The sequence below is a fragment of the Ctenocephalides felis genome, unplaced genomic scaffold (genome assembly GCF_003426905.1).
Source record: "Ctenocephalides felis isolate EL2017-DRISC unplaced genomic scaffold, ASM342690v1 CF-g0.4_SCAFFOLD_01886, whole genome shotgun sequence".
NCBI lineage: Eukaryota > Metazoa > Arthropoda > Insecta > Siphonaptera > Pulicidae > Ctenocephalides > Ctenocephalides felis.
Genome location: NW_020538040.1, coordinates 41,458,132 through 41,485,398, shown reverse-complemented (window position 1 = coordinate 41,485,398; position 27,267 = coordinate 41,458,132). Strand labels below are relative to the sequence as shown.

Sequence of the window (27,267 nt, the reverse complement as noted above, 5' to 3'; positions counted from 1 at the left end):
CTTACTAAACCTCGATCATGCAATATATGATAAGCCTTGCGAAAAGCACGGATTTTCTATATCTAATATGCAAATCGTCATTTTTTGTTGTTGTGAATTATTTAATCTTCATAAGGATTATATATATGTGTTAAATATATATGTGTAACTAGATATATAAATCGAACGCAAGTCAGATGTGTGAGTCTATATAACCTTTACAATAACAAAAGAAGACTGTCAGATTTATTTCAAGTAATATGGGAAGCAAAAAGTTTTCGGCGTTTTTTTCATAAAATGCTCAGTTATATTCCATGTAACATATAAAGCAAAAGTTTTCTGCGTTTTTCTAACGCTTTATTAAATTGACATAGTTGATAACCCTACCTAAATAAAATATATAATGTCGATTTGTGCAATAATATTTGTTGACGATTTCTTTGATCGACATTTTCTATGATAAGGTTTCATATATTAGGTTATTTCGAATTTCTCGATTTTTTGATAGTATATGAAACATGTGCAACTATCGTATATTAATATATTAATTTATATTAGATTATTTTACAATACACAAATAAATTTCTAATTATAGTGTCAAATATTCAGCAAAAAACCATTACTATGGTATTATGTTATTAATTCCAGAGTAAAATATCGAGCATAATTTTGAAAATAATAATTTCTAAAACGGACTCGGAATCGAATTAGAGAGCAAGTTCATGTCAATAATTAATTACGCTTGAAACACATTAGATTTCTTTGTAGTCTTAAAAATGTATTTTCAACTATTTCCGATATGAAAACCACTTTTGACATTGTACAAATAGTTTACGGTGCAGTTTGGAAAGTTGCGGTCAAACATTAATTTTTAATGTTTATCCTTGAATTGTAGACTACGACCTGAATCCTAATCTAACTAACATATAACATGCGCTCAATATTTGGTTATATTCACACTCACGAATGTATTTTTGCTTCTAAAATCAATAATACGCTAAAGAAATACGATCATCGTATAGCAATTTAAAATTTAGATGGCCTGCAATGTATAAAATAGTAAATGCAGAATATAATCTTTGATTGTTTCTAGTGAATTTCTAATTTGGAGAAAACATCAAAGCATACCCTCATCAACTGTTGATTGAGAATAAAATAGTATATTTGGTTTTATCCATACTATACGTAAATTTCGTGTATAAATCGAATTCAGTAAATCCGAATATAGATCCGCGAAATTATAAATATAATTACTATCAGTGTGTATCGGTGCAAAAAACACATTTATGATAATGAGGACCGATTCCAAAAAAAAACATTTTCCAAAATAGTGTATGAAGAATGTGCAGTATGTATAATAATTGTTACCATTTCATTCTGATTTGTTTAGTTATTTTAATTTGCTATTTATTTTCCTATACAAATATACAAAAAACTGTCAAAATCTGTAATCTAACTAATTAAATTATTTCACAATATGTTAACATTCTTCGTAAAGTAAGAATATAAAAACCAAAAACTCTGAATCAACATTTAATATTTTTAACATGTGCCAATAATTTATTGATAATTAAAGTGAACGCTTGGAGCTAAATATAATGATTTGGAACAAGTGCGTCAAGATTGTGTCAATAACCTTAAATCTTTTAAGTATTTCGTTCTTGAGTGTCATTAGGAGTTAACAGACTATAAAATTCAGTTGAAAATACATATGCATTACACACACAGATATATATATATATATATATATATATATATATATACTTTTAGTTTTTAATGTAAATAATAAAAAATCAGAATCTTATAAAAGCTGTTATTCTGTAGGTTGTACTTAAATTTTAATGCACCATGATATAAATTTGGAAAAACTCTAGATACCTTCTTAACTTGGAACTTATTTGTACATAATGAGAACTTCATATACCCTAAATTTGCCATATATGATTCACTATATCATTCGGCTATATTTTATTAGAGGTATATATTTACATAAAATGACTGTGAAATATGTAGTACTGATAAAGAATGGTCACAATAAGGGCTTTATTGTCACAATGTTACAACTATCATTCAAAAAAAATGTTTTTTGGGTTTGTTGAAACTACAATGTTTCATTATATCATTAATTTATATGTATACATATCATATAACTATAAAATAAAATATTTTCGCATTCACAATTTCTTAAGAATCGTTTCGGCGTATCGCGCACTGCTTTGCGTCCGAACGAACTCTATGCAATTGCAGGGTACTACTAGCACTACGCGCGGGTGTACTGGCTCTGTTCTTTTCAATTTTCCAATGTGTTCCACAAAATTGATTTGAACAATATTTGCAGTACTCAAAGAAAAAACAATAGGCTTTCGAATAACGCTAATCAGAAAGTGGTCCAAATAAATGCACTACCCGAAATAATCAATTGAAAAATTATTTTGTCTTTTTCAGCTAATAGTAAACGATTTTTTGGAATCGATTGTTTTACATAATGTGGTCTGAGTCAATGTGAGTAGAATAACGCAAAAAATTTTTCAATATCTTTTATGGTTACGCCAAAAAGTGAGTTTGAAAGAAGGGGCCACTTTGGCATATTTTCAATGATATCTCGGCCATAAGATGAGGTACAAAGTTGAAAATTGGTATATCGGTTTTTATCAAATAGACCTATAAAATGGCGTATAAATTATTTAAATACCAGGGTGGGGCCGATTCTGTATGGCAATGCGCCCATACCCTTTGTGACTTCAAACAACCAAGCGAACTTGATGAATTAACTAGTTAAACGATACTAAATATGTATAAAAGTGAAAAACACTAACAAAAGGTTAATTATTTATTATGTTCAAAATAGTATTAATCCATAAGGTGTAGTTTTGCAAAAGAATTCATAATCCACCAAGCAAAATACGTAAGCTAACAATTGTATCATTTCTTGCAAATTATGACATGGCTTGAAGTTGGAAACATATTATAGAATAATATGCAAATAGCTTTTTGAATTAATGTGCACACGTTCAAAATTAGTCAAAGATTTAACATATATTCCCAAGATGCTACGGCGAAGTAAACGAAGACAATAAAAAGTAATGTTACTTTGTTACGGTATTATTAGACAAAACGCAATAGATTAAGTAGAACAGGATACTTATAGTTATTAATATTTTGAAAAGTTTTAATAAATAATATTTTTAAAAATAGCGTAATTTCAGAATAAAATACGAGTAAAGTTGCAAAAATAAATTGACAGAAACTGCTTGGTATTAATTCCATACAACGATATTGTCACATATTATTTCAACAAAAAATTAAAATCTGAGTACTCATAACTCGCAACAACTTATATCGAAAATTTAGTATTATTTGACAATGAATATTTCGTTTTATCATCTATGGTGGAAAATTGTCAAATATGAACTCAATAATTATTGAAATGTCGTTATAACATTCTTCAGAAGCTATTTTAAAATCATATATATTTTAAGTACTGATAATTGAAACTTATGAACACGAGTTGTCGTACTTGTCTTAATGAGATTCGTAATGAATGCAGCTTTAAAACATGTTTTACATCATTAAATATTTTAACTACTAAAAAGCCAATTATAATAAGCTTGAAGTTTGTTTCACGATGACAAAATATGAACAGAAAATAATTATGTTAGAGCACATGTCTTATATATACAGTTGTTTGCACGAAAGACAAAGCTTCTAATACATATTTTGCTCATACAGTTACTCGTTTAGAATTTTTAATCAACTAAGATAATTAGTACATATATAAAGTTTAAAATATTGAAACTTAATTTTAATTAAGTTATGTCGAATCTCTATTATCTTATTAATTTATAAATTACGGTAACTGAAATTTAAATAGCCCCCACATGATGTTCGTAAAAATTCATTGTTTTCAAAACTCCGTGGTTCAAATTCCATAAATATTTATAACTAAAATTGCTTCAGCCTCATTTTATCTCAACAAGACTTTCCAAAAAATATACTTTTTTTATTTGTTACTAACTATAGAACATACAGGTTATAATCGGAATCCATTCATAAATTTCACATCATATCGGATGAATAGAACTCCGCGACTGCAGTTTTGCTTTGAAATGAATTTCAAGTTTTTAGCGATGGAACCACTTTTGCGTTTTAGTTTGAACATTTTATTTGTTAATAATATATTATGAAGAAAGTAAACGTATTGGTATATTTTACTAAAGACACAGGGAGAATTGCTTTGTACGGATCAAAGACCGACGAAAGACCAGCAAAAGGCCGATAAATGCTTAAGCTTTGAAATGTGTTGCTGGAGGCAAATGAAGAAGATAAATTGGACAGATAAAAAAAAAACTATTTAACACGATCATGGAAAGAAATGGAAACTGAATCGAACCCATTTTTCAAAAAGGGCGCCTCCTACACGCCGTCATCGAAGATAAAATAGAGAAACTAAAAAGTCTAGGAAGAAGAATAATGCACATGATTGATGACGCGAGTAGAGAAAATACAGGGAACTGAAAGCCGAAGCACAGGACCAGGAAGCATGGAAGCAGAAATTTGAGAAAAAAAACTGCATAAAAATGAATAGTAATGAAATGGTAATGGGAATAATAAACAAGGGAGCACAAGGAAATCATTGATTTGTGGTGCTCTCACACCATGAACCTACCTTCGGGGAGACTACCATTTATTATTATAATTATATATATCAGCAGCAAGTACAAATAGTTTACTCATGCACTTAAAATGTAATAAAATTATACTATACTTTATGAACTTTCGACAATAAAAAAAATCAGTTACAAAATAAATCGAGTTAAAAAAGATATCAATGAAAACTTGACTTGAGGCTGGTATATAGAGTTGAATAAGAATATAATGAAACTCACCAATGTAGATGCTGGCGCTTTCTGGTTTCACGTGATCATCCACATAAGTCGTGCCTAGAGTGAATAGAGGCGAACCGCCACAACCTAATAGTAATTGTGCAACTACGAATAATAATACAGGAGCCGTTGTACTAGGAGAGCCCCGAATGCAATTCTCTTCTCTCAATGTGTTGTGAGGTGCCAGTGGCGGATTAGAAAGGCCCGAACTCAAGCGACCTAATCCCATGTCTTGCTCTCGAACAGGCACCCCTTTGCAGATGTTATCGTCGCTAGCATTGGGCGACGATATTCCTTGATTTGGCTCACCTGAAAGAAAAAAAATTACATTGAATGCAATAAAATAAATATTACATTTAATTAAACAACTATATTAAGCACAAAAGGTTTGACATTATAATGTAAGTTATAAGATAAAACACCACTGATATTCATGATATGAAAATATTTTTTACTTGGCAACCTAAATTACTATCGTTACGAATCACATGTCAGGTGTCAGCACAAGTGCATAATACGTTTTTAGAAGGAACATACAAGTACCATCGACAACATATACGGAGTCAAACAAACTAATATTATTCAATTTTTGTATTAAATTAAACTTGTTAAATTAATTAATAAGAGTGAAACTGAAATTTATCAAGATATTTTCAATCGACGCAACAGTCCATCACTCAAATTGCAATATAACTCGATGAGCAAAATATAAAGATATCACCTAGATAATTTGAATCAAACCTAAAATACTTATCGATTCTGCGACTTACCAATAAAATGTGGAACCATAAACACCAAGGAACCAAGCCCCATAATGACGGCACCAATGGCTATCCAGACCGGAATATGTCTCCTGCTGCCCAGATAACTGACGAATATCACAGTAATGACGTTCCCGATCTCATAGCTGGACGCTATCAGACCAGACAGACTGGACGGTATCTCGAAACGTTTTTCGATCGTCGTAATAACGGAATTTATATAACCTGAACTCAATGCCTGCTGTAGTGTTACCAGGAAAGACAGCAGAAATACGAAGACCTGCAGAAAATAAAATGTATGAAAACTAAAAACAACGTAAAAATACTGTTGATGTAAAATATAATTTTCTGAATATTTTAAATTAAGTAATTTTTAATGTGTAAAGTTTATTTATTTAACATTTAGTAGCATTTGGCGAATATACCTACTTAATATACAAAAACATTTTTATAAAAAAATCAAATTTACGCAAAAACAATATATTGTACTCGAATAACTTGGCGCCGAAGTTAAAAAACAATACGTTTTTAAAAGCAGTTTCATTTTTGAATTAGGCATTTACCCACATTATCCTGCGTTGAAACCAACTATGAATGGAATCAGGAATTTTGCAAAAGCTACAAATGCCAAATTTTTCATTTTGGTTCGTATCATCCTGTTCTTTCTCAATGTCCTTATCGCGTTGATAGATTCGTTTCAAAAACTTTAAAAAGCTCGAAAACTTACAGATAGATATGCGCGGGCAATAAATTTTTTCAAATATAGGCCGCATTTATAATTTCTAAGCTAATTGACATTATCAAAAAAATAAATAAAAAAAACAAAAAAGAACTCGAACAAATTCAAAAAGTGGCATAGCGACTAGCAAGCATCTAGCAAGACATAGATTTTTATTCAATCAAATAGTAGCAAGCATATTTGTTTATTTTTCATATTCAATTATTTTATGCATGTCATATTGGCATCGAACTTTTACTGAAAGGTATGACACAAATATTTATCTCATTGATTGTGCAAGTATCATATTCCAAAACTTATTGCTCTCTATATGTACCTGAATGTAATGGTAAGTCAAGGTTATTAATAATTGGTATTAAAAAGTTATTGTTGAACTTACTATTTTGCAATTACGCTTCATGTCAATAATGACCTATGTTGAACAATAAATACATTTACATTTCGTTGTTACAAAATCACGTATGTGCATAATGACTAAAAATAATTGACATTTTGTAATACTTCAAAAATGCTCTTTTGTATAGTTTGCTTTAATTGTTTTTATGCATAATATAAGTACAAATTGATATTGATATCGAGATTAGCGTATATATGTATATATATATATATATATATATATATATATATATATATATATATATATAATTTATGGGTGTGCGAAGGATGTCGTTTTCCAATATATCAGATTTGAAGGCAAAAAAAAGAATTCGAAAATTTTATTATGATGGCATCTTAAATGCAATGAGCAAAAATAGAAAAATACATGTTACTAGACGTAAATAGGTGTTTGATTTAGATAGTCATTGATGTGTAATTCAAAAAAAAATAAAAAAAAATAAGAAAACGTTTCAGTTATTAAAAAGTGAAAACCATCGCACATACATTCAGTATTAGACAGTATCTCAAAAAGAAGGAAAGTTGAACTCATTAATAAACATTCTATAAAGAAACATTGTGAACTAATTATAAGTAAAACATAGATCTCACCTTAACCGCCGCAAATCTCTGAATCACAGCCGGCCTGCACGTTAGTATGCCACAATCCCTGGTATCGTCAGGGGCCGTCACTAACAAAGTCCTTGGCGACTTCTCCTTCTCCCTCGCGGCTACTTGGGCAACCATACTCGCCGATGGTTGGCGACTATGGCATTTGATCGCGGATGCCAACACATTATTCGTGGCAGTCGCCGTCATTTGATTACCTAATTCATCACCTTGCTGGCCTACGTCGCCGTTTTGCGCAGAACAACTGCCTTCCCCACCGGATTCCGAGTCGCCAGCATCCGAGGAGTACAGGCCAGTCATAGCATACATTGATTCTTGCCTTCTGTAATAATGAAGAAAATTAAAAAATTATTAAGATTCAAAATGTGGTTTAATATTACATTTAAAGTCTGCTGAATGGTATATACATTCCACTGAATTACAGAAGTTACTTTGTTAGTCAAATCTCATAATCAATCATTATTCATGACCATATATTAATTATTAGAATAAAAAGGTTATAATTACACACAAGGGCTTGTGCATACATATACATACATACACACTACAGATGGGCTTATCATATCCGAAGCCGTATAGACTCGGATTTGACACCGCTTCAGGGAGGAGTTATATCCGCTTAACAACTCCACGACTCCGACAACTTTGAAACCGAAATACTCGACACAAATGTGTTCTATAGTGCGTTGTTTATGCATCTAAGGATTTGTCAAATCCCATTTAATTTTTTGAAATGAAAATTTATGAATAAAAGAAAATTAAAAAATATCAAAATAATTTTTCTAAAAAATTCATAAATAAATAACGAGTTGTAAAATTTTTCGGTCGACCACATGATCGACTCCATAACTCGTAATTTTAACAGTGTTGACCAAAGTAAAAACGCAAAACTTGAGAATCAAATTCAATGCAATTATTTTCTTTTGATGAGAAAATAATTGATTTTTTGAGTTAATTTTATATAAAAATAATGTAGTAAACTTTCTAATAAAAGCAAAACATCATTAAATATTTTCACCAAATAATAATACTTCTGGTTTCTAATTTTTTCTTCTGCTATTTCCATTCGAGAATTAATATTATATCGGGTAGTTCTATTAGCATATTATTACTATATTGTATAAAGTAATATACTATATATTTTTTGCTGCTTAAATACTATTGACGTCACTAATATATTTTGCACTCTAAATTATTGTTATTTCAGGCTATGGAAAAACCAGATTAAATGCATTTTGTTTCGTGTATTTTTCGGTATGTATATTCCTGATTGCCGTCATTTACGGCTAAAGATTGTCGTAGTTGGAAATATGACCCCTTACTATTCAATAAATTATACATTGGAGCTTTTCATATTTGAACACAATTTCATTGTTCTGTATCTTTGAAGTAATATTTTTGTATTTTCTGGAAAAACCCGTATACCTAGAAGGTCATTAAACTGCCTGTGAGACGAGAAAGCAACAGCTTCCTTCCCAAAGCAAAAACGCAGTAACAGATTTAGTACCAGTTTAGGGAAGTTAGATATGACAAATCCGGTGAGACAAATCCACTCGGATTCACTCCGATGGAGGAGTTGTATCGGGGTGATAACTCCGTCATCTCTAATACACACACACACACATATATATATATATATATATATATATATTAGGTAGGAAATCGACAATTGGAAGACGAGGATCACTTCAAATTTTTGGGAAGCATCCTGACCAGAGACGGATACTGCACGAGAGGAAGATCATGGTAAGAATTGCAAGCGTCAAGCGCATTTACAAATAAGAGCAAGCTGGGTCTCGACTTGCAGAAGAGACTATAAAGTGCTATGTCTGGAGCATAGCTCTTAGAATCAGAGACATGTACTCTAAGAAAGGCCGACCAAAACTATATATAGAGTTTGATGCTGGATACAAATTGAGAAGATTTGAAATGAGAAAGAGTGAGCTAAGAAAGGACTCTAAAGCACGATCCTGAAAAGGAAAGGAAACAGGATCAGACCCGTTTTGCAAAAATAGTGCCTCCTACAGGACGCATTCGAAAGTAAAATAGAGGAACTGAAAGGAATGGTAAGAAGAAAAATGCAAACGCTTGATGACTTACGAGAGAAAGAAGATAAAGAGAACTGAAAACCAAAGCACATGACTAGAAAGCATGAAAGCAGAAATAAGTAAAGAAAAATGCATAAATATGTATAAAAAGTGTTTAAAGGTAATGGGAATAATAAGCAAGGAATGGAAAAGGAATCATCAATTTGTGATGCTCTCACACCATAGACCTGCCTTCTGGCAGACTGCTATTATCAAATAAAAGCGTGTAATTAACATTAATTTATATTGATTTTTTATGATCATAGAAGTATTAGTAAAAATGTAGGTATCGATCAATATATAATTTACCAAAACAGCTATATTCTATAAATATAAAATTATTATACAAACTGATTCATAAAATATTGAAAACTAATGATGCTGCAATATTCTAAAAATACAAATAAAATTAAGACAACTTCAACAACTAGTATCAAATGGGCTTACGAAAAAGGGCAAACACTAACAACTAATTTCGCTTTTTAACACTTTGGCGACCGCACGTCTCGTAAAAATTTAATCGCCGGTACTGCTAATTCGTATTACTTGGCTTGTCCTCGACCCTTCTGGACATTATCGGAAGATCGTAAATTTTTAAGTTGTACTAATCGTTAGATCTCGTAAGTTCCGTATTTCGTAATTTTCGACAGATTGTAAATTTTAAAATTTAACCGTCCACTCGTCCTTGGCCAACGAAAGAGTAGAAGTACTTACAAAACTAAAAAACTTGTTGAACGTAATTTTTTTAACAAAGAACAGAACGATACTGTGCTTACCAATGTGGTGTCGGCGGCTGTTCACCACGAGTTCGCGCACGAAACTACTGTGGTGTCCCCCTGCCGAATAATTTAATCCCCTGGTTTTTATTTAATAAAAATCAAGACGGGCAAATATTTTAGTTTTCGTATATAATTTCTTTGCGTATTTTGAACGGATATTATGAATTTATATTACAAAGCTCTTCTATTCATATCAATTGATAATCGCGTTGTTTTCTTAGCCGCTATATGAATTGCAAAAACAATCCACAGATTTAAATGATTGTTACCGTTTAAATGATTATCACTGGCTATATGCGAATATTTAAACAATATGTGAATAACAATTTAAGTTTATTATAAAACAAATCAAAGTTTCTTAACAAATTTATGCTTATCAGAATACGAATCAAAATTATGTATGAAATATCGTCAAATTTTAAATATTATTACTAATAATATCGATCAAACGCAGTATCAAAACATCTAGACGCTTTCTTTAAATACAAGTGTCAATCATCAATCTCCTTTCATAGAACAGTTTACAAATATCAATCAAATCGCCAGAAACGAGATGTAACTCGTAGCAAACATGAAATTTATGTTTGTTCTATGCACCATAATCTATATATAAATGCAGACATGCACGCTAACCTGTGGCCTTTCTTGGTGTTAGCTCCTGTCCCCGCATTTTCTTGGCCCGTTGTGTTGTTGCTTGACGTCATTTTGAATTATTTTTTTCGCACGCGTATCAAATTGCTTCAATTCAAATTGAGGTGGATGCAGGGCGAACGCCTACTTCTTCAATGCCAAAATGACACCCTGCTGCGTCAACTTGGTATCGGCAATTTTTCTGCAACAAGAAATAAGGAGTTATAAATAGAACAAACAAAAAGTATTGACTATTAGTACTAATACTCGATTTTCACTTATTAACTTCCCGTAGGGTAAGTTATTGTAATGGGCCGAAAATCGAAATTGAAAATTTTTACATTTCTCGACGTTTTGAAGGTTTCTGAACGTTTTGGCATACCTCAGAAAAAATGGATGTGTGTGTGTGTGTATGTATGTATGGATACAAATTTCTAGTCACGTTTTCGGGCGCACGGATCAACCGATTTGAATGGTTCAAAAAACATTCGATTTCTATCGATAGGGAAAAGAGCTGATTAGTTTTTGGCGAAGGCAGGTCCAGTCGTTTCGGAGATACGGAGCAAAGAGTGCAGAAAATAGAAATCGACTTTTTGAGAGAACGGAGTATCCGATTTGAATGATCTAAAAAACATTCAATTAGTAATGATTGGGAGAAGTGTGTATTAGTTTTTGGCAAAGGCAGGCCCAGCCATTTCAAAGATACGGAGCTAAATATGTAAAAAATGGCAGTTTTTGAGAGAAATAAGCGTCCGATTTAAATGATTCAAAGAACTTTCTGCTTGCCTTAACAAAATAATTGATTTCGGAAAAAAAAATTTGTATATTTTTTTTTTGTATATCTAAAATAATTCAAATTTTATTTTTATTCTGACTATAGTTCTAATATAACTTAAATAATTTCAACTTTGCAATTCAGTTTATATAATTCTTATAAATATTAGACAATGTTACAATATTTATAATAATCTATTTGAAAACATTCAGTATTCCTCGAACATTTCGTTACGGTACGGGAAGTACCAGCAATTTGCCTTAAGGCACGATGCCACCCACCCCACTAGTTATGTTATAGATCACAAATATAATATCAAGTGGATAATAACCTGCAAAAATGACCAAGTTCAAAATATTAATTAAGTATGTTAAAAATATATCACAACTAGAAAGGACAACTACTGGGTCACCTTCTAATCGCAACAGTTTTTTTTTTTATATGATTTTATTGGCTTCCTCTTATTATACAATTAGCCATTTACAATACATTTTAACTCAAATATTTTCTACATAATTTTAAATATACATATTTATATTTTAAGTTTTGATCTAACTAAAAATTCATATATTACTCTATAGCTATTCTTATTACAAATTAATAAATCTAAGTTAAACGGTTTGATAATATCTAAATATCGCAATAGTAAAGTTAACAAAACAAATATTGAATGTTTACGTATTATATAAATGGATTGTAATTAAAATTAAAATAAAACATGTAAGCAACATTTAATGCGGGGTTTAGACATTTTTTTGTAAACTAAAATACTTGTTGTGTATTCCTAAATACGTTTGTATTGTGCCTTTGTAAGAGTGCTGTAAAAAAATACATTTTGTGTCCGTACTATATCTGGACCTTCCGTGGCTGAATTAGACTTTTGCAGGAGTGGAAATTGAAGAAAGGAATCAGATGCGGACCGCAAATTGGGCAACATCACGAAATGCCGCAAAACCCTTAAAATAAATGTTTGAGCAAATCATCATCTAAGTTACCAATATTTAGGGCTACAGGCGCTTGTGGTAGAAATGCGAAAGATCGAAAGAGATCTTTAAGGGAAGCGGTAAAATGTTACGAATGTGTGACACTTTACATACATGAACACCAGTCATCATCACATGCCTGTGGGCGCCAACCCCGAGAAGCTGGGGAACAGTATTCAAAAGAACAACAGAAGATCAAAGTAGTATTGAGGGCTCGCCCGTAGGTAAGCGGTTAAGAGCGACGGGGCTTGTTTCAGAGGTCCCGGGTTCGATAACCACTTCGAGCAGCCTATTGTCAGGCAGCAGTGACAACGATTTTCACTTGGAAATATAGATAGCAATATGTTTCCAAGTAAAAATAGCCCTTGCCCGGCATTGCTGCACCAATAAAAAGTCAGCCCTATTAGATTAATTCTAATAACAAAAATCATCAAATATGGATGGATTAACCATTGGGTTACCATCTAAAAATACGAAGTAAGGAGAAGTTTCAGCCCAACAGCTCATAGGACGTAAGGTTCTGATTGCTGTTAAAAAGATATAAAAGAAAAAAAAAAGTAGTATTGAGAGGTCGAGTATCGAGACAAAGGTGTGTGTAATGATAGATACAAGTTAATGAAGAAAAAAAGCGTCCAAGATGCGGAATAAAAATATTGTTCAATTTTGTAAGTAGTAATAAACTACATGCAGATAGTCCCACTACAAACTGAAAGTGGTAATTGAATGTAAATCAGGGCTCTGATTTCTGGACTTGATAGATACAAGTAAGCGGCCAGTTAATTATTGTTAAGTGAAGACGTAACATAAAGGGTTTTAAAATACCCAATCCAACAATTCTCTTTCAATACGAAGCCTACAAATAGCAATTCAATTTCGGTTTTTGAGTATCTGTGCTGAGTGCACCTCCTAATCATAAATTGAATCAGACTGTAGAAAAAATGCACAAAAACTTTCGCAATATGATAATTATAGACCGCGTTATTCTTTCCCCAAAACCATCTTTGGAAACTTTTAATGGCCATTCATGTAAAATATCATACACTTTGCAATAATATTAAGAATTAAGAATCAAGCATGCTAGACGATTGTCAATTACATTTTAATTATTATTAATAACATACTGCTAGAGCCTAGAAGACTGTTTCAAAATGGATTTATGTCGAACTTTTATTATTGAAGTATTAAGAATGAAAAACATTCTAAATCTTAGTGCAAAAATAATAATATAAACAAGTATGTATATGCAGAAATGTATATTTATGCATAGATATCTATGTGTGTATGTCCTTATGTGTTCCAATATGTTATATTGTTTTACGGATTATTGTTAATTCACTGAGCTATTAACTATATAGCCAATTGGCGTTAATTAAATCAAAATAATAAATCATAAAATTAACTAATCATAGGCTTAAATTTTGAGTGAACTCAAGTGCTTGGTCATAGTATGCAGTCGGAATAAATACACAATAAAAGTAAACAGCCAAAAATAATTAACTACAGAACTACGCTACGAATAGTGAAAAATCTGGCAATTTGACAAAAGCTATTGAAATAAAACTAGATAGCAAAGGTGATGTGACCGATGCTGCTCTTGTTCGTTTTAAAATGCCGAAATGATATAAATCAAAGCCAAAATAATTATATAATTCAGAATTACATATATTGAAGAGAAATATTCAATACTAAAAAGTAAAGCAAAAATTATATATTTTAAACGATTGGCGAGATTGCAACTAATTAATGGTAACTATTTTCGAACAGTAAAATAATAATAATCTAAACTAATAATAATAATAATAAACAGTAAAATAAATCGAATTTATTTATAAATTAGACAGTTTATTTTGATCGCCTTTTTAACTCGAAAATGAAAACATTTTTACATACCAGTATTTTATGAATCCAATGTTGATTAAATTTTCTAAATGCGGTAGGATGTTTCAAATGTGTTAAATTATGTAAAAAATTAGGTATTTGTCAATAAGGTATTGTTAGTGATCATATTAACTTACATTGCGTAAAAAAATAATTCGAGATGGGAAAGTGCCACTTATCACTCGAAGGAAAAGACGCGCTACAGTGCTGCAGAGCACTCTTTTTAAAGCACTAATTCGTAGAAATCATAAATATAATCATTATCGTTCTAATTTATTAAACAAAGATTAAGCATGTTACGATGCTTGTTATAACAAAATATTAAAAACAATAGCATTACAGAATTTCGTTGCGAACAATTTATTAAACACACAAACCGTTATTAAATATTTTCATATCATTGCGTTGGCAAGGTATATAACGCTCAACTCGCATACTGTTTACATATTAGAAAACAGAAATATTGCATATAAGAAATTCAATTTCATAAAAGCTCGTGGAATTTTATCCTGAAGAGCTAATATGATAAAAATGTAATCGAAAGTAATCTTAAACGTAACGTTTATATTCTGATTTAAATAACATTAGCAATCGATAACACTTGTTATTGAAAATACTTAGGCACTGATAAAATTGCATTACGACTACATATATACGACACGATAAACCGCGATTATTATATTTTTTAATTGATAGTTGAGGTAAGTCATAAATTATAATTGACTGTTTATCAATAACTATATTACTGTAAAAAGATCAAGAAATAAAATACACATTATTAAAATTTCTACTAAAATGATTCCCAATGAACAATTATACATAACATAAAAATTTAGTTTTAAGTGTAAGTATTTTCAAAATGAATAAGCACAAAATGAGCGAAATTAGTGTATTATATTGTTTCTAAGTTTACAATCATTCCTTAAAAATAATACTGTAGTAAGAAAAAATATTTGAAGTTAACAATTTTAATATACGTATAATGAATATCTTTAAATGTAAATAACATAATAAGCCGCATTAAGTTATAAATTAGTTCAGCCGTTGTACTAAAAAATAGTTTAACTTTTTTTTCTTAAAATTTGTCAAAATGATCTGAATTAACAATTAACTTGAATCTCTTTATATATTTTAGATTTCAATTAGCCTTTCTAAAAGTCAATAAAAATAAATAGAAATATTTTCTTGTGTTAAATTATAGAGTCCTTTATTTGCGACAAAAATAAAAAAATGAATACTTTGATCTGACCGTCAAAATGTCAAATGATTTGTGAATAAACGCCAAACCAATTATTATAATTTGTAAATTATCATTTTTAAATTTCGTTATTTTATGCAACTATATACATTATTTAATGTCAATTTCGCTTTCAATTTTATAATCTTTGAATCATTTTTTTATCATTAGGAAATCATTTAGGAAATGAGTTATTGAACAAACTTAAATTTTATCAAACAATTATTAAAAACTTTATATGGAAGAAATTATCATATTTCGCGACTGCGAAAATAGCTCGATACTAATATATTATTAAATTACAGATAGACTTGAGTAATATTCTTTTTCCACCGTTTTCCATAGAGAACATTGATAATAATTCATCACACTTATTAGTAATATCAAGATTTTGATCAAATGAATAGTATAAATTAATTGCACATTTATGTTGGTAATAAATTATTATCAATTCAAGACAACAAAATAAATCTAACCTTAGAGGAATTGGAAAATATAACCTATTCGAAGATTAAATTTATTTCAAGGTTTCATTTTAATTAAAGTAAGAAGCAGAATATTATAATTGTAAATAGATTAATTAAACGCCAAAGAGTAAGCAGATTTTGTAAAATCAGTTATATGAAAGATTTCTTCTTATAGAGTTTAAAATTCATGTGGCAAATATATAATTACTTACAATTAAGAACTAATAAAACGCTACAATATACTCTAATATTCATAGTATTTTTTGTAAAATATTTTTCATCACTTTCCCTTTTGAGTCATGTTAAAAAAAATGATATGCTTTATTCGCCACAAATTGATCCTAAAATTTATGCTTAAAATAAAAATTGAAAATTAAAAAATAAAATAGAGACAGAGGTATTGCAATCTGCCTTGGGCAAAGTACTTGAACTTACCGATATTTCAAATTAAGTCAAATGTTTAATAGAAAATTAATCAATAAAGAAATAAACCTAACTTGTATGTTAGTAATTGTTAATTTTTTAGAAAAAATGTAAAAGTTAAAATAATTATTAATTAATTCCTATTATATTGTAAATCAATAATCATATAGAAACCAATGAATCATAATGACAACAAATATCTTTTACGTTAAAAATGATCGATCAATAAATTAACCTTTGTTAGTGTTATTAACCTTTCTAATAAAGTTCTATACAGCGTCCATTGTGTTTATTTATAATCAAAATTGACTAAATGAAATACAGATGTAATTGTAAGAATACTTAATTTTTATATACTACTTGTATATACAACTCGGACTAAAATGTGTAAACAAGTCTGCACTATCAATTTTTTTAGCAATCAGAACTTAAGTGTCATATAAGCTGTTGTGCGACAGATGGAAACGCAAACAATGATCTCATCTCAGTGATAAAGTATTATTACATATTTATTAATGCAGCAATGCCGTATCAGGGCTATTGGTCTATTAGGGCTATTATAAAATAGACCAATGTGACGTAGAGGCTACGTAGCACTTCTCATACAAAATGGTACTAAATGCTGTGAAAATGCCATGTGGTTCTTGTGCAGTCTACGTAACATTGGTCTATTTCACGGCAGAATCAGCCCCAAAATTTGAAATATATAGATTACAATTCCTGAAATATTCAACGAGTAAGTTAATATAGAAAATACTATCAACATATATTTTGACAATGATGCAGACCCCGGAGCTCGTGGTAACTTCTTCAGGGGCCCTATCGTAATACTCAATTTTTACTTAATTTAGTTTTTTTTTTTAATAAACTCGATATTTTTCAACGTATTCAATTGCACGTTGTTTCACTACTGGCCAAAACGATTTTTAAAGAATTGTATTATAAATGAGCTAACCAACTTCGACTGATTCATATTTTATGGCTTTAAATTATGAAATTATACAGAACGCACAAAAAGCAAGTAAAATATTAATTCAGGATTGACATGTCATTTTCTTATACTATTAACTTCTATTTTTAAATTTTCAAATTCATGCCGATACTTTTCTATTTGTTCTAGAAAATTCGAATGTGTTAGTGCATTTGAAAAATTGATGGCTTTAAATGCTCCACCGATAATTTATAGGATGTTACAATAAAAAAATCAATAACATAATAAAATTGTAGTTTCAAACCTCTTTTATGTAAAATAGCTTCATTTCTTTTATCTGAATTGTTTTTGTTGGTGCTTTTTGGACCTGAACAAAACGAACTTCAAAAGCCAAAAAGGCATCATAATGCTCTGCACATCTAGTAGAGTTTAATAATTTATCATGCCAGTTTTGCTTTAAAAGTTAGTTTTGTTAAGTATTTTTGTAAATTACTTGAAATATTTCACTCTAATATTTCAAATGTCAATAAGGTTGATTACATTTTCTTAGTAGATATAAATACTGATAAAATACTACGTCTTTTGATACTATGACTAAAAAAATGGCATCGTGTATGGTGGTGTATGGCATCGTGCCTTAAGGCAAATTGCTGGAACTTCCCGTACCGTAACGAAATGTTCGAGGAATATTAAACTATTTCAAGTAGATTTTTATACATATTGTAACATTGTCTAATATTTATAAGAATTATATAAACTGATTTAAAAAGTTTAAATTATTTGTTTAAAGTATATTAGAACATAATTAAAATTTAAATCTGAATTATTTAGTATTATAAGTAACAACAAATTTTTTTTCAAAAGCAATTATTTTGTTGAAACAAGCAGAAAGTTCTTTGAATAATTCAAATCGGATGCTTAGTTCCCTCAAAAACTGCCATTTCTGCACATTTAGCTCTGTATCTTCAAAATGGCTGGGCCTGCCTTTGTCAAAAACTAATAACTTCTCCCAATCATCGGATACTCCGTTCTCTCAAACACTCGATTTGTATTTTCTGCACTTTTTGCTCCGTATCTCCATAACGGCTGGACCTGCCTTTGCCAAAAACTAATCATTGCTATAACTACCCCACGGGAAGTTAAAAAAAATCTCAAACTGTTTTAAAAACAAAGTCACAAAATATGAAGAAACCAATATATGTGCTCTTAATTTTTTTTTGCAAATCAAAACTTCATTAAAGTTGTGTGCTTTTAAATGAATCAATAATCCTTTGTATAGAAAGTGTTCAAATATGAAAGTGAAGTGTTGTTGTATTATTGTCTTAAACTATATATTAAACCATAAAATATATTTTCCAAGTGAAATAAAATATTCAGGTAAAATATAAAAATATATTCTGAGCCCGCAGTCACTTCGACCAAGGACCCCCTTAGTTCGGGGGCCCGTGGCATTTTGCCACCCATGCCATCCTATAGTTACGCCACTGGATGCAATTAATAGCCATTTAAAAAGAAAATCATTGAAAATGTTGACGTTACGATTTTGGAGCCACTGCAGTAAACATTGCTAAAACCACGTGCAGGCAGAGCGAGTAAAATATAGTGACACAGCTGATCAATAACTATGCCGCACTCGCTCTGACCCAGTGGCTCGCTCATGCCTAGTAGCAGGAAAACATATCCCCACATATTTACGATACTAAGCTATTTATAAACTGGATCTGCTAAAAATTATATATATATATATATATATATATATATATATCCATAAATACTATATACATATGATGTATGTACATTTATTTATTTAGAAAAGCTCCAGCAATTAATCCTGATCCTATTTTACTAACGCCAATATTACGCGTAGTTTTAAATATTTTGTGGCATGTATGCCAATAATATATTTAAAAATAATTCGAGTGCATGACTTGTGTTTAAAAACTTTACGAACAAAGCATAATATTGTACTTGTTATTTGACTCTAGATACGAACTTGTTTTTTGAATTAAGATATGAAATTTGGTAACAAATAGAACTGTGTTTTCATAGAATAGCTATGAAAACAAAATCAACAGGAAATAGTATGACATACCCAAACACTACGCATATCTTATTTACACATCTTTCAAGCAATCGTATGTCGAAACTTTGCCAGGCAAAAAATTGTAACATTAACTTTTTTGTTGAAAAATTATTTATATTTGAAATATGCGCTTATTACGCAATTAGCTTTTGAAAGATTTTGTATTACAAAGCATTTGAAGGAAACTTTAAAACGGCAGTAGCGAGATTACAAAGTTGGAAGATATTAAAATAATTTCGCAATATATAAGTCGATGAATCGAATATACTAACATGTCCTATGATAAAGGAGCATGCAGAATTGAAATTAACTTTTCAGCAGAATATCCATTTAAACAAAATTACAAACAAAAACAAAAATTAGTTTCAAAACGAAGATTTATCATTCAAATGTAGATGAAAAAGGTTAAGTTTGCTTTCGAATAATTGGTGCCGAAAACTAGAAACATGCACCAAAAACTGATCAAATGATTCAAGCACTTATAGCTCTGAACCAAAGCATCCAGTCCGTGCTGATCTATCAGAATAATTTTTGAAGAAATTTACCAAAAATGCAGAAGAGTTTACCAAAAAAAAATCTGAAAAAAAGCTCAATCTAATAGACAAATCATATTATTGCTTTTCCCAGTAGCTTATTAAGACAGTCACTTAACTAACTAGAAGCACAGATATAAAAAAGGTGTTTGTTTCTATAGCTTTGTTAGTACCTATTAAAATAACGCTGTTATTTATTCTGAAAATTATTCTGATAATTATTGATTTTTCAATATCACATTAATTTTTTAAAAAATATTATTCAATATTACTGATTTTCAAAGTGCATTTCCATTAAATTAATTGGTTATTTTATGAACTCAGATACATTAGTAGTATAATTTTGGCTTATTAAATTGTACTTAACTTAAGAATAAAAAAAAGAGAACAAAAATAATGTATGAAACCAATTTAGTAAATCATATTGTATAGTTGATAACTTCGACACTATGAAGAATAGAGATTCACAAACAATGGCTCCAAATGCAATATCATTTAAGAATGTAAGCCTAATTGCGTAAGTACTTACGTATTCAATTACACATATTATTATAGTTATCTGTAGAATTACTATGCGTATATATGTCACCAAATATAACCCTTTAGCGTTAATTTTGATTTTTGCAATTTGTCAAAAATATAAGATAGAGAAATTTAAAAGGTTATATATAATTCAGAAGTACCTATATCTTCCTGGTGGTAACTCAAAAGATTCTTTAACCCAAAATATTTGTTACAAACTTTTTTCTATACATATATGCACTTGGATGCACACACACACACACACACACACACACACACACACACACATACATATATATATATATATATATATATATATATGTGTATATATATATATATATATATATATATATATATATATATATATGCACCTGTTATAATATACCTGCTACAATCTCAACGCCTAACATGTTTAAATATGATTTCGAGGTACTATAAAGTAAGCAAAATTATATTTTATGTTCACGCCTATATATTGAAAGAATTAGTACCAATAACATCATAAAACCAGTAATAAAATAAAATTTTGTGCTCTCAAAAATAAATATGGCCGTCGTGGCCTAACCAACGTTACTTTAATCCCAAGTCATAAATTTGTTGAAGCCCGGTCTACTTTTCTCCTTCCTTCAAATTTTACAAATTATACAAATAATATTTACTCATATTTTGTACATTTAGTTCGCTGGATCTGGAAACAACAGTTTTAATTATTCAATGACAGGAAATGCCATTCTCATTCTTCAAATCTTTGAAAATTTGAATATAAGATTTGAAGAATGTTTTTCGTGACATTTTCTATAACAGAAATGTTATTACACGAAATTACTTAATCAGTTAAAAATTGTTTAACTTGACCTCAAGTCAGCATTTTGTTGAAAAACTGATATTTGATAGTTCGTTAAATTGATGCTATGTTACAAAGTCTATGATTTCTAGTTTTATACATTTGTAAAATTCCTGTTTCCATTGCATGGTTTACTATTCCAATACCTCCTATTGTAATGTTCTTTTCAGTGAAGAAAATGATGAAAATCGTAATAAGTCATAATAATATCCGTATAGAATAAGTTTTACGATCAGTATGAATGTTCTAGGGTTGAACTCATAAATCAATACTAACCTATTTTAATGTCTATAATGCGCGCGGGTTTGTTATGTCAAATCCAGCTGGTTTTCGAAATGTAAAGACGAAAAATTGCGTTGTATTTTATAAACGACACAGGTAAAGGATAAAAGCTTCTTCCATGAAACTATGACTTATTTTAGAATGCTTATTAAATTTTGAAAATTGCATATATATTTTTTTCTTCACACTTGAACAGCAAACAGAACCTAACAGCTCTTTGAGCTGTTGTAAACAAACTTCTACAACGACGCTTTTTAGAAAAAACCCTATGTTGACGTTAGTATATTAGATATATTTTTATAAGAATAGAATTGCTTTAATACAGAAAATATTTTTAATTGGTCCAAATTAACTAAAAGAAGCCCAATTATTTTTTTTAATTCCTGAATGAAATTTAAAAATGCAAATTGAATGTAATATATTAAACTGTTTTAAGAGGAGAGTCAAAAGAACATAAGAAGTTACCTAAAACTAAAAAAAAGTAATGATGGTTTAATATCATACATTTAATGTTTAATAAACTGAGCTATTTATGTATTTTTATAGTATATTAATTTTTATATGTTCAAAGTCATAATATTAGTAATAGTAATCGCTGAAAGAAGTTTATGTTCTTAATCAATAAAATCAATTTTAATTACAGTCGCAATTAAATGCCAATGTTGTAAATAAAGCTTTATTACTTATATATAAAAATTTAAATTGTATGTATTTCTGTATCTATTCGTAAAAATGTAACTTATTTATGGAGTAAATTTAAAATATGAATTTTGGATTCAAGATCATCAACTTATATGATATATAAATCAAGATTAAAAAACTCTCTATTATCTCTATTATCGCACGACAACATCGACATAGAAAGGCAGTAAAATTAATAAACACTTTTGTTAAACATAAATATTGAATCAAAAACACAATGATCCCGGACTAAAATACACATTACAAGAACGAATTAAAAAAGTTACAAATCATAATAGGTCTATATAATACCAAACATTCCTAAGCAAAAAGTTTAAAGCGCTGGATTTCCAAGAATCTGAATAAAATATGAATGTTATCGTAACACAATGACTTTGTATGGAGGTAAACGACCACTTAATATTCAAAATGCGCACCGAGAAAAATCAGGTTGAAGTATATAAGGAAAATAAAAACGTTCCAAGCACCTTTTTACCATTTACACCAATAACTCTTAGCACAATGCTTTTCTATTACAAATAAATACGTACTGCTTCTGCGTATGATCACAGAATGTAAGATAAATTGAATGATGAGTTATTTCTTCAAAAGTTCTGTTCAGACGTATATTTATTGAGATAAAAGCTTGTAGTCCCTTGCTCATAGAAAACTTAGCCCAAAATTTGAAAAGGTAGTGTAGGGGAGACTGGGTACGGCTGTGCCTTTTTGGGCAGAAATAATTTTGTTAATATACATATGTAGCCATCTCCACTCTCTGGAATGTCTGCACATGTGTCTTTGACGAATATTCTTAGATATTGCAAAAAAGTCACTATTCATCCACCCTTTTGGCTGAGCCACACGGCAAATACGAAAAATCTGGGTATGTAGTGACCGTTAGCACTCATACAGAATAAAATTAAATAATTGGAATAAATTACGTAAATTTTCACAAGAAATATCAATATGTTTGCTGTCCGGCACTAAGGGACGACTTAGTGTCCGGTGCTAAGGGACAAACACATTCGTTGATTTGATGGCACCTACTAAAATTGGCTGAAAGATCTAATGATATTCTACCATTTTACGGATAACAATCAAGCACAACTTTTATCTTTGCATACCACTTAAATGTAAATGCATAAATATGCTAGAATTACTTTCATTGATATTTAGGTGACGCCGTTATTTTGCGCCTAAAACAGGGAAGGTTTGCTCTCGCCGTGGCCGTGTGCGTCACAGGCGAGGCTTGGCGCGTGATCCTGTACCTGTGTGCCCCCATGCCCCTTTCACTTGTATTTTGAAATGGAAAGATTTATACTCGCTTAAATAATACGTGTTAAATAGAGTGTCCGGTGTTTGGTGCCGTCCGGGCGTTACGAGACTTCCCCCTACTAGTTAGCTACAGATGGTAATTCAAACTACGCGGAATGGTAATATATCTACGCGGAAGTACTAAAATACTGTCCTTAAATATGATGCATTAGTCATAAAATCGAATCATACTAGAAAAGGGCGAGTGTCACAATCGTCCACATTCGAGGGACGGTTGTCTCAGACATAATAGGTTAATAAACAATAGCTATAAACACCAAAATGGTTTATGATGACTTATTATCAAAATTGAAATCGTCCTTCTGCTTGTATTGAATTTTCCCATTCCTTTCTCTTTTGTATATTGTCTTAGTTAAGTTAGATTTTTTTATCGTTTAATCTTCACCCGAAAAGGACAAGAAATCATGTCACAATCGTACCCACAAAATTTGTCACAACCGCACCCAACGCAAACTTTTGAAAACAAATCATCATTATGACAGCTAAATTATTTAAGCGAAAACTAATTGCTAGTAAATAACTACTATGTGATCTATCTATATACAATTGACAGTTATTATCAAAAGAATTCGAACGAAAAAAACTTACTTTTGACTGTTTAAGCAATGCGGTCTATAGATCATGTTAATGTAAGGCACTGACTGAAAGCAATAATGAGAACTTGTTCGAACAATCGTTATTCATCTTTCTCCCTTAGGACCCTATCTCAAAATCAGTACAGTTTATGCATTCAAATTTATATTATGACGACTGTTACTACCGTATCTTGGCACAAACGTACACAATCTCTTCTGTATATTTCTCCTGAGCGTGTGTTGTGTAGTAGTGTATGTATTTCTCCAATTACGTTAACCTTTTATGTATATTACGTTTAAACTCTGAAATTTTGATACATACTGTAATGCAAAGCAAACGTATTGCACCTGGAGAGCAATATAAAACGATAATTTTTACAATTACTACGACCTTTTTTATACAATAAGCCACTATACATTTAACAATATAAAGCACCTTACCTTTAGTACAGAATTTCATATGCATTTATCAAAGGTTGATTTAAATGTCTAATAAAATTCAAATAAATAAAACAATGAGGTTTTTTGGTATATGTGAAAAAAAAAACGAATACTTCAATATTGAAGGTAACTGGCCTAGCATTGCTGTTAATACTGTTTCCGCACATTATGATACATTTATGTAGGACAAAGACATGCATCTAATTTCAAACAGAACAACCAGCGGCGCTGCAAGAAGTCGTGTTTCACAAAATGTGTGGAATAATTAAAACTTTACATAAAATGAACTCCTGAAGAGAATTATAAAATGATGGTGGTTGAGAATAATAAAGCAGCTCATATTTCTGTGCAAGTAGATGAATTAGGCGGCGATGTCAATTGAAAATAATAATAAATAATAATAAATATTCAGAAAAATCCGAAACGGAGTGATAGTATTGACCGTAACTGTCCTGAAAAAAAATTAAAAAAAAAAAATTCTCACGTTGTTAAAAAAATTATGAGCTTTGAAGTGCAACCTAGAGCTTTAGTGAAATTGTGACCATTATTCGGTTATTATGGTAATTTTTATTACTTTTATTCATTGAAACTTTGGAATCGTAATTGTGAATAACATTTCTAGGACCTTAGTCAAAAATAATGACATAATTTCCCCAAGTTTTTAGGAATTAATACTTTTGATGAACTATGAATTTAAAATTTTTGAACTGTCAATTTTGAGAGACCCGTTTTTAAAAAAAATATATACTAAAATGTATTGGCAAGTTTCATCGAAAGTTGGCGCATTTAATTAGAATTGCAAAATAGTAAAATACTTGATAATTTTATAATAAAAGAAAACGAGAAAAGAAATTGCACACATATGTTTTTGTTTCGCATAAGCTCTTGGTAGATTCCTAATTTTACTGTAAAATGATGATAGATAGATAGTGGACATGTATTCTATGACTAAGCGAAACGGATACTGACGCCACTTTTACCAAAATCACTGCAAATAAGTAAAATTAATGATATAATGAATAACCTTGACCTAGTTTGGTTTAGATTTATTGGAATACAAGTCAGATAAGAAAATACCATATTTTGTTGTATATGCCATATGTTCAAATTGTTTCCCACCTGCACCAAAAGATGCCATGTATCTGCTTAATAGAGATCTATTTATTATCCTCGAAAGTTGATGATTTCTTCAGCAGCATATATGTACGATATGCATGATAAATTGATAATGCATCTCTGAGACTAATCTCTAGTAAAGATCTAATTTAATTTTTAAATTCTATAATGTTTGCTGGTTGAGAATAATTGAATTATTAATTAATTGCTTAACACTTACCACATTGTTTAAAAAATCTTGATTATGTTTTCTATTATTTTACTATGAAATATGATTATCTGTAGACTAACTGATAACTCATAATATTCTAGAAACTATCTATTGTTTTTATGATAAGATTTAAGAAAAATCTAATATTTAAATTATAGTATACAAAATTAATAAATCAATATGAAAAAAAAAAATCTATCGTTGATCTACAAGGAAAGACGAGAATTGATCACAGAGATTGAACATGGAAAGCGGTTTACCATCTCAAAACTCCTTTCACTATGTACTGCAGTGTACAAAAATCTTGCATCAAAATTGCTCACGACAACAGGTGTGATAGACATAAAAATATCTCCGCTCCAATTACAGACAATTAATTGGTAAGATTGTGTAACATTTAGATTAATTTACGGATTACTTTAAAATATTGATTAATGGATGCTTAATGTAAGCCATAAATAATTTGCTGTTAGTTTCTCATATATGTTGAAGGTTATACGAGTAACGGTAATAGTTCAAATCTTAATCTCAAGGAAAAGATAGAGTTAAATGACTAACACTGATTGTGAGATCATTTATTAAAATCGACTCTTGATCAGATAACTAGTCATTTGCAGACACTCACAAATACATGGTAAAAGACAAGACTAAATGTTTAATAGATATCGGATGTCCTATATTAGATGTGAAATAAAAATTATCAAAGTAAATTAGCTTGAAAAACTTAAAAAAAAAGTAGTACTATTTCGATTACAATAACTAATTGGATAAAATTGATAAAAAAAAACTCAGACTATTAATAATTATAGAATAGTTTGCCAGTAACGTCTGGAAGAACAAAAAGTTATTGTTTGGCTCATGACTTTCAAGATAAAACTTTAATTGCACGATTCTAAATGATGTTATAACAATGATTATGATAAATATATACGATTATGGTATATATATATATATATACATATTATAAATATATATATATATATATTCAAGATAAATATATATATATATATGAGTAAGTTCTTGTGGGGCGATACATCAAAAAATAAAAAGCTAAGATTTATAAATTAATCTTTAATTCCAAACGTTT

General features: G+C 29.8%; 1 protein-coding gene across 2 annotated transcripts in view; it reads right to left on the bottom strand.

Moving 5' to 3' along the window:
• The window catches only part of LOC113377690 (solute carrier organic anion transporter family member 5A1), a 130,088-nt gene that overhangs the window by 14,341 nt on the left and 88,480 nt on the right, over nt 1–27,267 (bottom strand). For both annotated transcript variants that reach the window (XM_026618085.1, XM_026618084.1), the window contains exons 3-6: nt 10,867–11,065; nt 7,350–7,689; nt 5,633–5,903; nt 4,866–5,171 (exon numbers count right to left, since the gene is read on the bottom strand). In XM_026618085.1, coding sequence (XP_026473870.1) covers nt 4,866–5,171; nt 5,633–5,903; nt 7,350–7,689; nt 10,867–10,937 — 988 coding nt within the window. In that variant the 5' untranslated portion in view covers nt 10,938–11,065. The remainder of the gene's footprint in view (nt 1–4,865; nt 5,172–5,632; nt 5,904–7,349; nt 7,690–10,866; nt 11,066–27,267) is intronic.